The sequence below is a fragment of the Pongo pygmaeus genome, chromosome 23 (genome assembly GCF_028885625.2).
Source record: "Pongo pygmaeus isolate AG05252 chromosome 23, NHGRI_mPonPyg2-v2.0_pri, whole genome shotgun sequence".
In the NCBI taxonomy this organism is placed as follows: domain Eukaryota; kingdom Metazoa; phylum Chordata; class Mammalia; order Primates; family Hominidae; genus Pongo; species Pongo pygmaeus.
In genome coordinates, this window is record NC_085931.1 from 33,235,980 (window position 1) to 33,249,996 (window position 14,017).

The following is a 14,017-nucleotide window of genomic DNA, read 5'->3' on the forward strand; positions in this document are numbered from 1 at the left end:
CACCTGGCCTTCAGTGGAGATTTTCTTTGAGGCACAGTGTCATGCAGTGGTTAGGGGTGGTACGCAAAGTAATACACCTTGCAGGTTAGGCCCAGGTCCCCCACTTCCTCAGAGAGGGAGGAGGGATAATCTTAAGACACATGGTCTTTCTGAGTCCATCTCCTCTCAGGCAGAATGGACCTCCCAGGAAAACCCTCCTCATAGGAGGTATCCCTTAACCTTAGGCCTGTAAAGCCGTATTTTGGTCCTTAAATCACAGTGAGCAGCACATGTCAGCTCCTGCTGTTGTTCCTTCATTGTGCGTCACAGTAGTTGGGCAGTGAGATCCCTGCAACCTGACTGGCACTTCCTAGCCAAGAGCCTCAGGTGGATTGGGAGCCAAATGCTATCATCCCAGGTACGGGGTAGCAGCCCTGGGCGAAACTGTGGGTCTTCTGCTCTACCCTCCCCTAAGGCCAGGTGTCAGGCAGAAGCACATAGGGACCTGAGGTAAGTGACTACAGGGCAAGTAGGCCTGAGCAGACAGAACCTAGGATGGAGCCCATTTGTAAGGGGGGCAGCCCTGGCCAGCTGTGCTCTTGCTTCACAGATGTCTAGACCCATTGGGCAACTGCTATAGATCGATTTACTGGTGCTTCCAGGGATACTGTAACAACTGATACAAGCCCACATGCAGGCTGGGGAGGTGCAGTTCCCAGTGGGCCACTGGCCCCAGTCCCTGAATGGGGCATCTGGCAGAGGCAGGAGGTGGGGAGACTCCTAAGGCCTCTCAGGGGTCCCAACCAGAGAGGGTGGAGCAGCTGGAGCTCGGCAGCGCCAAGCAAGTGAATGTCATGGGCCAGTGCTGCAGTGAGCTGAGGAAGCCACCGCCCGCCTTAGAAACTTAGATGATAGTTGGACATTGCTGTGACATTCTTGCTGTATTTTACAAAACGATAGTTACATAAAAGTCTGACTTTTTTTCCATGTTTCACAATAGGATTCTCCCATTTTAATACATGAAACCCTTTCAGATCAGTCTGAACCAGGAAAATTCATGTTAGAAAAAATTAGAACAAGCTAATATTCTATTTCCATATTCAGAACATCTGAGAGAAAGCATTTTTGACTGTTCCAAAAGCTTATTTAACAAAAAATTTAATATGAAAATGTACATGATCTGATTTTTACAACATAGTAAAATAAGCTCTTTGAAGAGGCAAATGTCTGACATTTAAAAAAAGTAATAATTTAAAAAGGATTTTGAGGAGCACTGACTCAGGACTTTCAGAATATTAAGCTACACCCACAGGTGGATGCTTTGCCCTGTTGTAGGACATTAGAAGAAAGGGGAACAGACTCTTCAGTTTCACAGAGCAGTGTCATGGGCCTCTTGTCTTCCCAGTTTTTCACATGGATACAAATGAAAAGAATACAGGATTCTACACACTGGTGTGTGTATCTGCCCACATTTCTTTGACCCGGGTGACTAGCAGGGAAAACAGCTGAAGACAGTGCCCAGAGGAGGGGCTAACAGGCCAGAGGCTGGTTAGCAGTGGGAAGGCAGGCAGGGATGAGGGCTCTTGGATACTAGGCAGGAGTTCACTCATGGTGAACTCCTTGAGGAAATAACATCAGTGATAGCACCTGTGATCCAGGGAGTCTATCATATTTAGAGATGTTTAACACAGCATTATGAGAAACATTTACCCACTTCTTCAAAAGAGAGGTGTTGAGGAAGTAAGCTATTCATTATGTTACCTCTCTTTAATGTTTATAAGGACCAAAGTACAGGCGCCCCTCTGTATCCATGGGTTCCACATCTATGGATTCAGCCAACTATGGATCAAAAATATTTGCGAAAAGAAATTCCACAGAGTTCGAAAAAGCAAAAACTGAATTTGCTACATGCCAAGTACTACTTTGAATCCATGCAAATGAAGTTATTTTTAGGCATTGTACTATGTATACGTGATCTAGAGATTATTTAAAGTATATAGGAGGCTGGCCGGGCTCAGCTCAGTGGCTCGTACCTGTAATCCCAGCACTTTGGAAAGCGAAGGCAGGAAGATCACCTGAGGTCAGGAATTTGAGACCAGCCTGGCCAACATGGCAAAACTTCGTCTCTAGTAAAAATACAAAAATTAGCGGGACATGGTGGTGCGTGCCTGTAATCTCAGCTACTTGGGAGGCTGAGGCAGGAGAATCACTTGAACCTGGGAGGAAGAGGTTGCAGTGATCCGAGATCACACCACTGCATTCCAGCCTGAGCAACAGAGTGAGACCCTGTCTCAAAAAAAAACAAAAAATGGTACATTGGAAGCTGTGCCTACATTATATGCAAATACTAAATCATTTTATATAAGGGACTTGAGCATCCTTAGATTTTGATATCTCCTGGGGGTCCTGAATCAATCCCCCTGCAGATACCAAAGAATGGCTGTACTATGGAAAAATAGTTCAGATGGAATGTTATTTGAAAAAAGCTGGACATACAGTTGTATTAAAGTATGATTAGTATGTAAATAAATACAATCAGAAATGAAAGGGGGCATTAATACCAACCTTACAAAAAGGATTTCGATGGCATGATATTTCAATGTATGCCAATAAAGGCCAGGTGCAGTGGCTCACACCTGTAATCCCAACACTTTGGGAGGCCAAGGTGGGTGGTTCACCTGAGGTCAGGAGTTCGAGACCAGCTTGGCCAACATGGTGAAACCCCATCTCTATTAAAAATACAAAAAATTAGCTGGTTGTCACGGTGCACACCTGTAGTCCTAGCTACTCGGGGAGGCTGAGGTATGAGAATCCCTTGAGCCCAGGAGGCGGAGGTTGCAGTGAGCTGATATCGCGCCACTGTACTCCAGCCTGGGCAACAGAATGAGAACCTGTCTCAAAATAAAAATAAATAAATCCTTATTATTTCAACAATATGCACAGCATCTTCACCAGGAGATTCCATCTTAAGAAACTACTTTCTTTGCTCTTCCCTAACTAGCACCTCCTCATTTGTTCAAGTTTTTTATGAGATTGCAGCAATTTAGTCCCATCTTCAGGCTTTACTTCTAGTTCTCTTACTGTTTCTACCACATGTGTAATGACTTTTTCCACTGAAGTCTTGAACCCCTCAAAGTCATTCATGAGGGTTGGAATCCGCTTCTTCCAAACTTTTGTTAAGGTTGATATTTTGACATCCCATGAATCACAGATGTTCTTAATGACATCTAGAATGGTGAATACTTTCCAGAAGGTTTTCAGATTACTTTGCCCAGATCTGCCAGAGGAATCTGATATAGCTTACAAAGTGTTTGTTTTTTTGAGACGGAGTCTCGCTGTGTCGCCCAGGCTGGAGTGCAGTGGCGCGGTCTCAGCTCACCACAAGCTCCGCCTCCCGGGTTCACGCCATTCTCCTGCCTCAGCCTCTGGAGTAGCTGGGACTACAGGCGCCCCCCACCACACCCGGCTAATTTTTTGTATTTTTAGTAGAGACAGGGTTTCACCGTGTTATCCAGGATGGTCTCAGTCTCCTGACCTTGTGATCTGCCTGCCTCAGCCTCCCAAAGTGCTGGGATTACAGGCATGAACCACCACGCCTGGCCCACAAAATTTTTTTTTAATTATTATTTTTAATTTATTTAAGAGATAGTGTCTTGCTGTGTTGCCCAGGCTGGAGTGCAGTGTTATTCACAGGCACAATACCACTACTTACCAACACAAGAGTTTTGACCTGCTGTGTTTCCAATCTGGGCAGTTCACCTCTCCTTAGGCAACCTGGTGGTCTCTTGCTCTCAGAAGGTCACTATACTGATGCCAAACTTAGTGTGGGCACCCAATTGGCATAGCGCACTATAACTCAGAACTTGTGGACTTAAACAGTCCTCCTGCCTCAGCCTCCAGGTAGCTGGGACCACAGGCAAAAATGTACCTCTTAAATAATGAAACTTGGAAGATAAAAATGCTCCTTGTTCATGGGCTGCAGAATGTGTGTTGTGTTAGTCGGTATGAAAACAACATTCACCTCTGTCAGAGCTCTTGGTTGACCAAGTGCATTGCCAGTGAGCAGCAATCTTTTGAAAGGAATCTTTTTTTCCGAGCAGTAGGTGTCAACATTGGGCTTCAAATATTCAGTAAACCATGCTCTAAACAGATGTGCTGTCATCTAGGCTTTCTTGTTGCATTTATAGATTTAGAATAATTCTTAAGGGCCCTAGGATTTTTGGAATAGTTAATGAGTATTGGCTTCCACTTAAAATCACCAGCTGCATTCATCCCTAATAAGATAACCAGCCTGTCTTCTGAAACTTTGAAGCCAGGCATTGACTTCCCTTCTCTAGCTAGGAAAGTCCTAGATGACATCTTCTTCTGATAGAAGGCTGTTTTACCTACACTGACAATCTGTTGTTTAGTGTTACCACCTTCATCCATGATCTTAGCTAGATGTTCTAATACCTTGCTGCAACTTCTACATTAGCACTTGCTGCTTCACCTTGCCGTTTTATGTTATAGAGGCAGCTTCTTTCCTTAAACCTCATGAGCCAACCTCTGCTGGCTTCAGACTTTCTTCTGCAGCTTCCTCACCTCTCTCAGCCTTCATAGAATTGAAAATAGTTAGATTTTGGATTAGGATTTCCAATCCTTTGGATTAGGCTGTGGCTTAGGGAGTTTGGATTAGGCTTTGGATTAGGCTGTGGCTTAAGGGAGTGTTGTGGCTGGTTTGATCTTCTATCCAGAGCACTAAAACTTTCTCCATATTAACAATAAGGCTGTTTTGCTTTCTTTTCAAACGTGTGTTCACTGGAGTAGCACTTTTAACTTCCTTTAAGAGCTTTTCCATTGCATTCACACCTTGGCTAACTGGTGCAAAAGGTATAGCTTTTGGCCTGTCTCAGCTTTCAATGTGCCTTCCTCTTTAAGCTTAATCATTTTTAGCTTTTGGTTTAACACTTACTTAGAGGCCATTGTAGGGTTATCGATTGGCCTAATTTCAATATTGTTGTGTCTCAGATAATAGGGAGGCCTGGGGAGAGGAAGGGAGACAGGAGAACAACCAGTTGGTGGAGCAGTCAGAACATAAACGCCATTTATTGATTAAGTTCACCATCTTACATGGGTGTGGTTCACAGTGCCCCAAAACAATTATAATACTAACATGAAAGATCACTAATGGCAGATCACCAAAACAGATACAATAAGAGTGAAAATGTTTGAAATATTGTGAGAATTATCAAAATGTGACACAGACACGAAATGAGCACCTGCTGTTGGGGAAATGGCGCCAATAGACTTGCTTGATGCAGGGTTGCCACAAACCTTCAACTTGTAAAAAAAAATAGTCTCTGCGAAGCACAGTGAAGTAAAGCACAATAACACAAGGTATGCCTATGTGCGTATTCAGAATTGTTCTATCTTCTTGAAGAATTGACTCCTTCATCTTTATCACTGTGTAATGTTCCTCTTTATCCTTGATAACTTTACTGGCTCTGATGCCTGCTTTGCTTATGTAACTATACCAGCTTTTTTTGATTAGTGTTATCATGGCATGTCTTTCTCCAGTCCTTGCTTTTTTTTTTTAATAGAGTTTATTTGTTAGAGCAGTTTATGTTCACAGCTAAATTGAACAGGAAATACAGAGTTCCCATATGCCCCCCTCCCCAACATACCCATAGCATCCCCCACTTTCAGCATCCCCCACCAGAGTGAGGCACACCATCACCCAAAGTTTACATTTGGGTCTACTCTTGATGTTGTACGTTTTATGGGTTTAACCAATGTATAATGACATATATTCATCATTATCGTATCTTACAGAGTAGTTTTTTGGGTTTTTTCGAGACAGAGTCTCGCTCTATTGCCCAGGCTGGAGTGCGGTGGCACAGTCGCATCTCGGCTCGCTACAACCTCCGCCTCCCAGATTCAGGCGATTCTCCTACCTCAGCCTCCCGAGTAGCTGGGATTACATGTGTGTGCCACCACGCGTGGCTAATTTTTGTATTTTTAGTAGAGACGGGGGTCTCACCATGTTGGCCAGGCCAGTCTCAAACTCCTGACCTCAAGTGATCTGCCCACCTTGGCCTCCCAAAGTGTAGGAATTACAGGAAAGAGCCACCACACCCAGCCAGAATAGTTTCAATGCCTTAAAAATTCTGTGCTTCATATAGTTACCTTCCTTCCCCCAACCCCTGGAAACCACTGATCTTTTTATTGTCTCCATAGTTTTGCCTGTTCCAGGTTGTCATATAGTTAGAATCACCCCTTTTCTTGTATTTATTTATTTACTTATTTTTTATTCTTAGAGATGAGGTCTCATTATTTTGCCCAGGCTGCTCTCAAGCCTCTGGGCTCGAGCAATCCTCCTGCCTCAGCCTACCAAGTAGCTGGGACTACAGGCATGAGCCACTGTGTCTATCTACTATTAATCTGTCTTTGTCTTTTGTAGTTAAAATTAAATTTTTAAAAACATAAACTCATTTCTTTTTTTTTTTTTTTTTTTTGAGACGGAATCTCACTTTGTCGCCAGGCTGGAGTGCGGTGGCACGATCTTGGCTCACTGCAACCTCTGCCTCCTGGGTTCAAGCAGTTCCCCTGCTTCAGCCTGCCGAGTAGCTGGGACTACAGGCACACGCCACCACACCTGGCTAATTTTTTGTATTTTAGTAGAGGCAGGGTTTCACCGTGTTGGCCAGGACGGTCTCAATCTCCTGACCTCAGGTGATTCACCCACCTCGGCCTCCCAAAGTGCTGGGATTACAGGCGTGAGCCACAGCACTCGACCACATAAACCCATTTCTTAAAAACATTTTGGTTTTTTTATCCTTTTTGTCATTCTTTGTCTTTAATTGGTATATTTAGGGCTTTCACATTTAAAGTTGATTGGTATAGTTGTATTAATAATATCTGCCATATTTTAGCACTTATTCTTTTTTTTTTTTTTTTTTTTTTTCTGAGACAGAGTCTCACTGTTGCCCAAGCTGGAGAGCAATGGCACCATCTCAGCTCACTGCAACCTCTGCCTCCCAGGTTCAAGTGATTCTCCTGCCTCAGCCTCCCCAGTAGCTGGGATTACGGGCGCCTGCCACCATGCCCGGCTAATTTTTGTATTTTTTAGTAGAGATGGGGTTTCGCCATGTTGGCCAGGCTGGTTTTGAACTCCTGACCTCAGGTGATCCACCCACCTCAGCCTCCCAAAGTGCTGGGATTACAGGCGTGAGCCACCATGCCTGGCCTTATTCTTTTTTTTTAATCTTCACTTCCTTTTATCTTCTTTTTCTGCCTTCTCTGGTTTTAATTGAGTATTTTATATGATTCAGTTTTCTCAGCCACGCACGGTGGCCCACACCCATAATCCCAACACTTTGGGAGGCTGAGGCGGGTAGATCACCTGAGGTCAGGAGTTCGAGACCGGCCTGGCCAACATGATGAAACCCTGTCTCTACTAATAATACAAAAATTAACCAGGCGTGGTGGCACACACCTGTAATCCCAGCTACTCAGGAGACTGAGACAGGAGAACCACTTGACCCCGGTAGGCGGATGTTGCAGTGAGCCAAGATCACACCATTGCATTCCAGGCTGGGCGAGAAGAGTGAAAATCCATCTCCAAAAAAAAAATAATAAAATAAAAATAAATTTTCTCTCCTCTCAGTGTTATTAATTATGCTTTTTAAAATTTTTTTTAGTGATTGCTCTAGAGTTTACAATAAACATTTATAACCTAACTCTACTTTCAAATAATATTATACCACTTCATGGGTAGTAGAAAGAGTTCCCCACTCTTTCCTTCCATGCCCTATGACATTGGTACCACTTATTTCACTCATTCATAAACTATAGTAATTCAGGACATGGTGGCTGTTATTTGTTTGAACAGAAAGTTGTCTCTTAGATCAGTTGGGAATATGAAATATAAAAGATGCTATTTTATGTTCATTGTTTTTTTCTCTTAACATTACTCTTCCTTTCTTCATGCAGATGTGAGTTTCTGGCCTGCATCGTTTATCTTCTCTCTGAAAGACTTTTAACATTTCTTGCAAGGCAGGTCTTCTGGCAACAGATTCTGGTGTCTCTTTGTTTATTTTTGTCTGACAAAGTCATTATTTCTCCTTTACTTTTGAGGCATAATTTCACTGGACACAGAATTCTAGGTTGGCAAGAGGTTTGTTTAAGCACTTTAAATATTTCACTTCACTCTTTCTTGCATGAATGGTTTCTGAAGGGAAGTGTGATGTAATGTTTTTGTGCAGGTTAAAAGAGCAGAACCTTGTGAAAGAGCTGAGGCCCCGAGACCTCCTGGAGAGCAGCAGTGACAGCGATGAGAAAGTCCCTTTGGCTAAGCCTTCCTCACTGTCCAAGCGAAAACTTGAGCTTGAGGTAGAGACAGTAGAGAAGAAGAAGAAAGGGCGGCCTCGGAAGGACTCTCGTCTCATGCCCGTGTCTCTGTCTGTCCAGGTGAGGCCAGTGGGCCCATCCTGCCTTCTTTAGCCCACCTTTCTGCACTTAGAGCTTGAAGGCCCTGTGTGCATGGTAAGCCTCAGCTGGGTGGGGCACCTTGGGAACCAGCTGGCTTAGACATGCAGCCCCTGGAATGTAGCATGGAGGCCACGCTGTCCCTCAGACCTGCCCTTGACTCACCCAGGGTCCTTGAGCAGGTTCCCTGGCATCAACTGGCTTGTCCATAAGGTTAGGATCCTTGTAGCATTCCCCTCTACTTCCTCCCTCCCAGGGTGGAAATGCCCTTGTCGCAGGCCCAGCCTCACTTCTGGGTGACTTGGCCTTTACGAAATGCTACCCCGTAGTGTTAGAGCAAGGCTCAGGAACATTTCTGGCTCTTCTAGTCTCCAGCTGCCCTAACCGCAGAGAAAGAGGCCATGTGTCTGTCTGCACCAGCACTTGCACTGAAGCTGCCAATTCCAGGCCCCCAGAGAGCATTCACCCTCCAGGTAAGTTCTAGGACCCTGCCAGTTCTCCCTCAGGCACACCCAGACATTCCCTGTCCCCTACCGCATATAAATCCTATCTTGTCACTTCCTTGGAGATTGGTTTCCAGTGGCTCTCCATCACCTTCTGGGGGAAGTCATAGCAGATCGGGGTACCCACCAACTCTTAGCGAAATTGCCAGCCTCCACTCTCACCTACCCATAGCCTCTGTCTGGCTTTGCCCTTGGGGTCCCAGCTGCTGGGGCTGCCATTACCACCACATGTTCTGGTGGTCTTCAGGACTCCTCTCAGGTGTCCCGGCTGGAAGCCACCTCCACCTCCACACAGCCCTGGGCAGCCTCAGGCTTGGTGTCTGTGGGACTGTGTGGTCATGGTCTATCTCCCAACCATCCTGCTAGCTTTGTCTTCTCAGTGTCTGGCACAGTCAGTCATCAGAGTTGTTTGAGCTCTTGGAATGGAAGCTTGTAAGCATGTGGTTATCCAAAACACAATTCTGGAGTAAATAATCCTTTATACCCAGAGCCCTCCTGGTCACTTGGCCCAGCATAATATCTAGGCCTCTCCTGCCATGGTGCTGTCACACACACTGCTGCCTCTCTGCATACCCTTGTACCTCAGCTCAGGTGCGTGTCCTCAAGCAGCCTTCTTGGACCCTGAGTGCGGGTCACTTCCCATTGGCTACACACTGCTCTGAGCCCGAGCTGGTCCTCACAGGGCACCAGAGAGCAGGTGTCAGCCCTTCCTACCATAGGTCCTTCTGGGCCACAGTGCAGAGGAATGAAGCAGGGAAGCCAAAGGGTAGGAACCCATAGGGTTTGTTCTTATTGCTGGTGTGAACGGAGGCAGGGGCCCTCCAGTGGTCAGCAGTGCTCAAACGTGCTCTTGCACTCAGAGGTGTTCTGACTCAGGTTCCCTCCTGGCTGCCCTGCTTCTCAGCACAGAACTCTCCCAAACTCCTCCAGCCCTTCCTCTAGGCATCTTCCCCTCCAAGCACTGCTTGGGACTGTCGTTTCTGGGTCTGTGAAGGGGGCAGTCGGCCCTCGGCCCAGCTCACCCACTTGAGTGGCCACACAAGCACAGACTGTTTGGTGGTTCTGCCTATTTTACCATAGGGAAAATCTGTTGGTCAGCTCCCAACACACGCGTGTGGCTGAGCCCATTTGGTGCCAGACACTGAATTAGGTGGTTCTCATACATGCTGTGCCATAAACACCCCTGCCAGTTTAGTCTCAGTTGAGCAGACCAAGTCTCACCACCACAGAAACTGGAGAGCCCCTTTGGGGGTTTTCTAAACATTCCCTCCAAGCACTGACATGGTCTCTAATCTTGCCAAACACTGCCATCTTTGAAGATTCTTCAAGTAGGAGGCTAGAAACCCAAGTCTCACTCCCAGCTCAGTCCTTTGCAGTGTGCTTTTGGGCACGTTACTCCCTTGTGAGATGAAGTGGCAGGGTTGGGAGACTTTGGGGTCTTTAACCCTGGCACTGCTTCTCTTCTCTGGCTGTTCAACTACACAGATGACAGGGTAGAAACCAGCTCCCAGCATTCTCCCTGCCTTGGGGGCTACATGTCTGGCCCTCTGGGCCTCCCGCTCAGCCCCTTTGCCATACCTGCCCTCCCTCTCCTCTCTTGGCCAGCCAGTCTGCCTCTGTATCCTGCTGCTGCCTTGGGGCCCCAGGCTACAGAGCCTTGGAGCATGTCACCTGGGCTGCGGCCCTTGTCTGAGCAGACCCGTGTGTTTACTTCATCCAGGTCAGCTCCGATCCCTCCATGTACATTGAGGTGGAGAATGAAGTGACAGTGGTGGGGGGCGTGAAGCTGAGCCGCCTGAAGTGCAACCGGGAAGGGAAGGAGTGGGAGACGGTACTCACCAGCCGGATCCTCACTGCTGCGGGCAGCTGGTAAGGGTGGGCAGGTCCTTAGCCGGCCCAGGTGACACAGGCACACATGCCATCATTCTGGGCCTGGGCCTGTCCAGGGGAGGTGCACGACCCTGGGAGCACCAGCTCCCACAGAGGCTCACACCAGGCTTCACTCCAGGCCAGGCATATGTGCTTGTCATCTCAGTTCCTGCAGCACCCAGCAAGGTCAGCATCAGTATCCCCGTGTTACAGATGGGGAAACTGAGCCCTTGAGGGTTACCCAGGCCCAGCTTTGAACCTGATGGCCTGATTCCCTTGTCCAGCCAGATCCCCAAAGTCTCGAGTTCCATGCTGAGGTGTGCCTGGCTCACTTTGACCTGGGCTGGTTCCTTTTTTGGATCCCAGATTTCCATCCAAGTTGGTCAGGATGGATTTCTGACTGTCCCTGAAGTCCCCATCCCAGCCCATTCCAGATTCTGCGCTGTGAGGGGGACCTTGATTCAGTGATTAGTCACCCAGTATCTTCCCCCTGGGTTCTTGGAACTGTGCGTGAGCCCTGTCCCTACCTGTGTTCAATGTGGAAGGGGAACCAGTGTTTCTCCTCAGGTTCTTGCCTGGTGTAGCATCCCAGTCAGGACCAGATACAGTCATCATAATTACACCCTTAATCATCTGCCATAAGGTCCCATGTAAATGCTTTTACTTGTGTCAAAGCACATGACCTTAGATCTTAGACCACAATTCTTGTGGGCCCTGAGTGAGTTTTGTGTTTTTAGGCCTAGGGGACCCCACTGTTTGTTCTGTTCCTCCCTCAAATTCCCCCTCCGGATGAGCCAGTTAAACTCCCAGTCCCAGGCACTTGTGTGTCAGATGCTGCCACAGGCTCCCACTCTCTGTCCCTCCCGCCAAGGCAGGCGGCTTGCCCAGCTGAGGGCTAAGGGGTGTCAGCACAGCCTCTCCCACAGTGACATGGCAGCTGTGGGGCAAGCCTGCTGGACCACCTGGGACATCTCCTTCTGCCTAGTCCTGCCCAGTTCAGGCCCAGCCTGCGGACCTGCTCCCCAGTGTTACAGCTCAAAAATGATGGCTTTCTTTGCAGTGGGCTGGCTTGAGTCAGGCTCTGACCACCAGAGATGGGCAGATAGAATTCAGTCACAGTACCAGCCTGGCCAACATACTGAAACCCCATCTCTACCCAAAATACAAAAATTAGCCAGCCATGGTAGCGTGTGCCTGTAATCCCAGCTACTCGGGAGGCTGAGGTAGGAGAATCGCTTGAACTGGGGAGGCGGAGGTTGCAGTGAGCCGAGATCACGCCACTACACTCCAGCCTGGGCGACAGACCGAGACTCTGTCTCAAAAAATAAGAATTCAGTCACAGCACTGCAGAGAGCTCCCTGTTGGCCTGTGCTGCTTAGAGTGTTCTCTGATTCATACTCTCCAAGTAAACATTTGTAAACAAAAGCATCTCACTTGCCTCTCCCTTTTTGGAGCCAGTAGCAACAGTGGCTCATTAGGAAGGCAGTTGGCAGAGCTCCTTCCTTAACTGACCTCCTTGAGCCTGCTGGGGTGGCTGGCTCACCAGGATAGAAGTGACACAAAGCGGGGTTCTGGGTGGCCTACTGTGGCCAGGATCTCACTGTACTGGCTGGGCCTTAGGGGGCTCTCTCTGGGAAGGCAGCAGCCTGCTTGTGCAGGGCCCACCCAGGGGCCTGGTGGTCACTCGGGAGAAGCTGGACAGTGTCCAGACTGTTCTGTAACGCACTCCTTGTTTAGGAGTGACACACATCTCCCACGCCAGCCAGACAGCCTCCTGGACACAGAGGTGCATGCTGTCATCCCCATACTTCTCTTAGCCTGCCTTGTTAGAGACCTTCTCAGGACTGGTCTGACTAGTTGCAGCCAGGAGACTGTCCTATGGGTACTATGTGGCCTTATCTGATGAACAAGGCATGTTTCCTGGGTGATCATCAGAGGCATTGGCTCTCCAAAGCCCCCACATCCCTTGGTCAGCATCAGCATGAGCTCAGGAAAGCGCGGGCAGCCTGTGGAAATAGGACAGAAGCCTCTTTCATCCAAGATCTCAGGGAGGCTCCAACAGCCCCACCAGCCCCACACTGATCCAATCCACCTTCCCCTCTGGCTGTACCTGCTCAGGGGAGGCCCTTGTTCGGCCCAGGCAGAGGAAAGGCCCACACTTCCAGGGCTACTGTCTTGGCTGCAGCACTCAGCCCCCATGACACCTGCCCCCACTCTGCCTTCTCAGTGACGTGGTGTGTGTCGCCTGTGAAAAAAGGATGCTGTCAGTGTTCTCCACCTGTGGTCGCCGTCTCCTCTCTCCCATCCTCCTGCCATCCCCGATCTCTACTTTGCATTGCACAGGCTCCTACGTCATGGCGCTCACCGCTGCAGCCACACTCTCTGTCTGGTGAGAGGCAGGCACAGGGTGGGGTGGGCTCCAGCCAGGGCAAGACAGGGCTGTGTAGGCCCCACCTCACTGCAGGGGCAGGGAAGGCAGTGGACAACGCTGGCCATCAGGCCCCAGAAGAGGCCCTCAGCAGTTAGTGATATTGCTTGTGTTGGGTGCCCTGGGTAGGCTGAGGGCTGAGGGGTAGTGTGCAAGGGGGATGGAGGCAGCTTGCCTGCTCGATTATTTCCTTACTGGAGCAGCCCATGCGACCAGTTGCACTGCCAGGGTCCTATGCGGGATTCATCAGAAATGGAGTCTTAGCTGGCAGAGTGTGGCCATGTTCCTGATGTGGCTGCTGTGGCCTGGCTTCCCCCAAAGTGGTGTGGGTGCTGAGGGTTCCCCATGGATCTGTTGCCTGGGCTTTGTGCTGCAGCCTTATGCAGAGGGAGTGTAGTGGCACATGGAGAGCAGAAGCCACTCATAGCCCAGAGTCCCTTTCACTAGGAGAGGCCAGGGTTAGGGGCGCATGCAGTAGGGCCAGGGTGTCTGAGTGGCCGAGGCACACTCTGATGTGTTTACCTGGGTTGGTGAGTAAACTGTTCCCTGTCTCCCTCCTAGGGATGTTCACAGACAGGTGGTTGTGGTGAAAGAAGAGTCTCTACACTCCATCCTGGCAGGTAATGCAGGCAGCAGGCTGTCCCTACTCTTTTGGGGGCCCAAGTTCATGTCTGATGCTGCAGAAGGGCCCCACTCAGAGAGCCAGGCTCTGGCCTCAGCCCAGGGCTCTCAGTGAGGCAAGAGGTGCAGTTACGCTGCAGGAGACACACAC

At 48.6% G+C, this 14,017-nt stretch overlaps 1 protein-coding gene across 12 annotated transcripts in view; it reads left to right on the forward strand.

The window, feature by feature from the left end:
• LOC129022910 (protein HIRA) overlaps positions 1-14,017 on the forward strand; it is a 107,396-nt gene that overhangs the window by 62,032 nt on the left and 31,347 nt on the right. For all 12 annotated transcript variants that reach the window (XM_063662845.1, XM_063662842.1, XM_054469248.2 and 9 more), the window contains 5 exons: positions 8,223-8,427; positions 8,814-8,918; positions 10,669-10,817; positions 13,045-13,206; positions 13,807-13,865. In XM_063662845.1, coding sequence (XP_063518915.1) covers positions 8,223-8,427; positions 8,814-8,918; positions 10,669-10,817; positions 13,045-13,206; positions 13,807-13,865 — 680 coding nt within the window. The remainder of the gene's footprint in view (positions 1-8,222; positions 8,428-8,813; positions 8,919-10,668; positions 10,818-13,044; positions 13,207-13,806; positions 13,866-14,017) is intronic.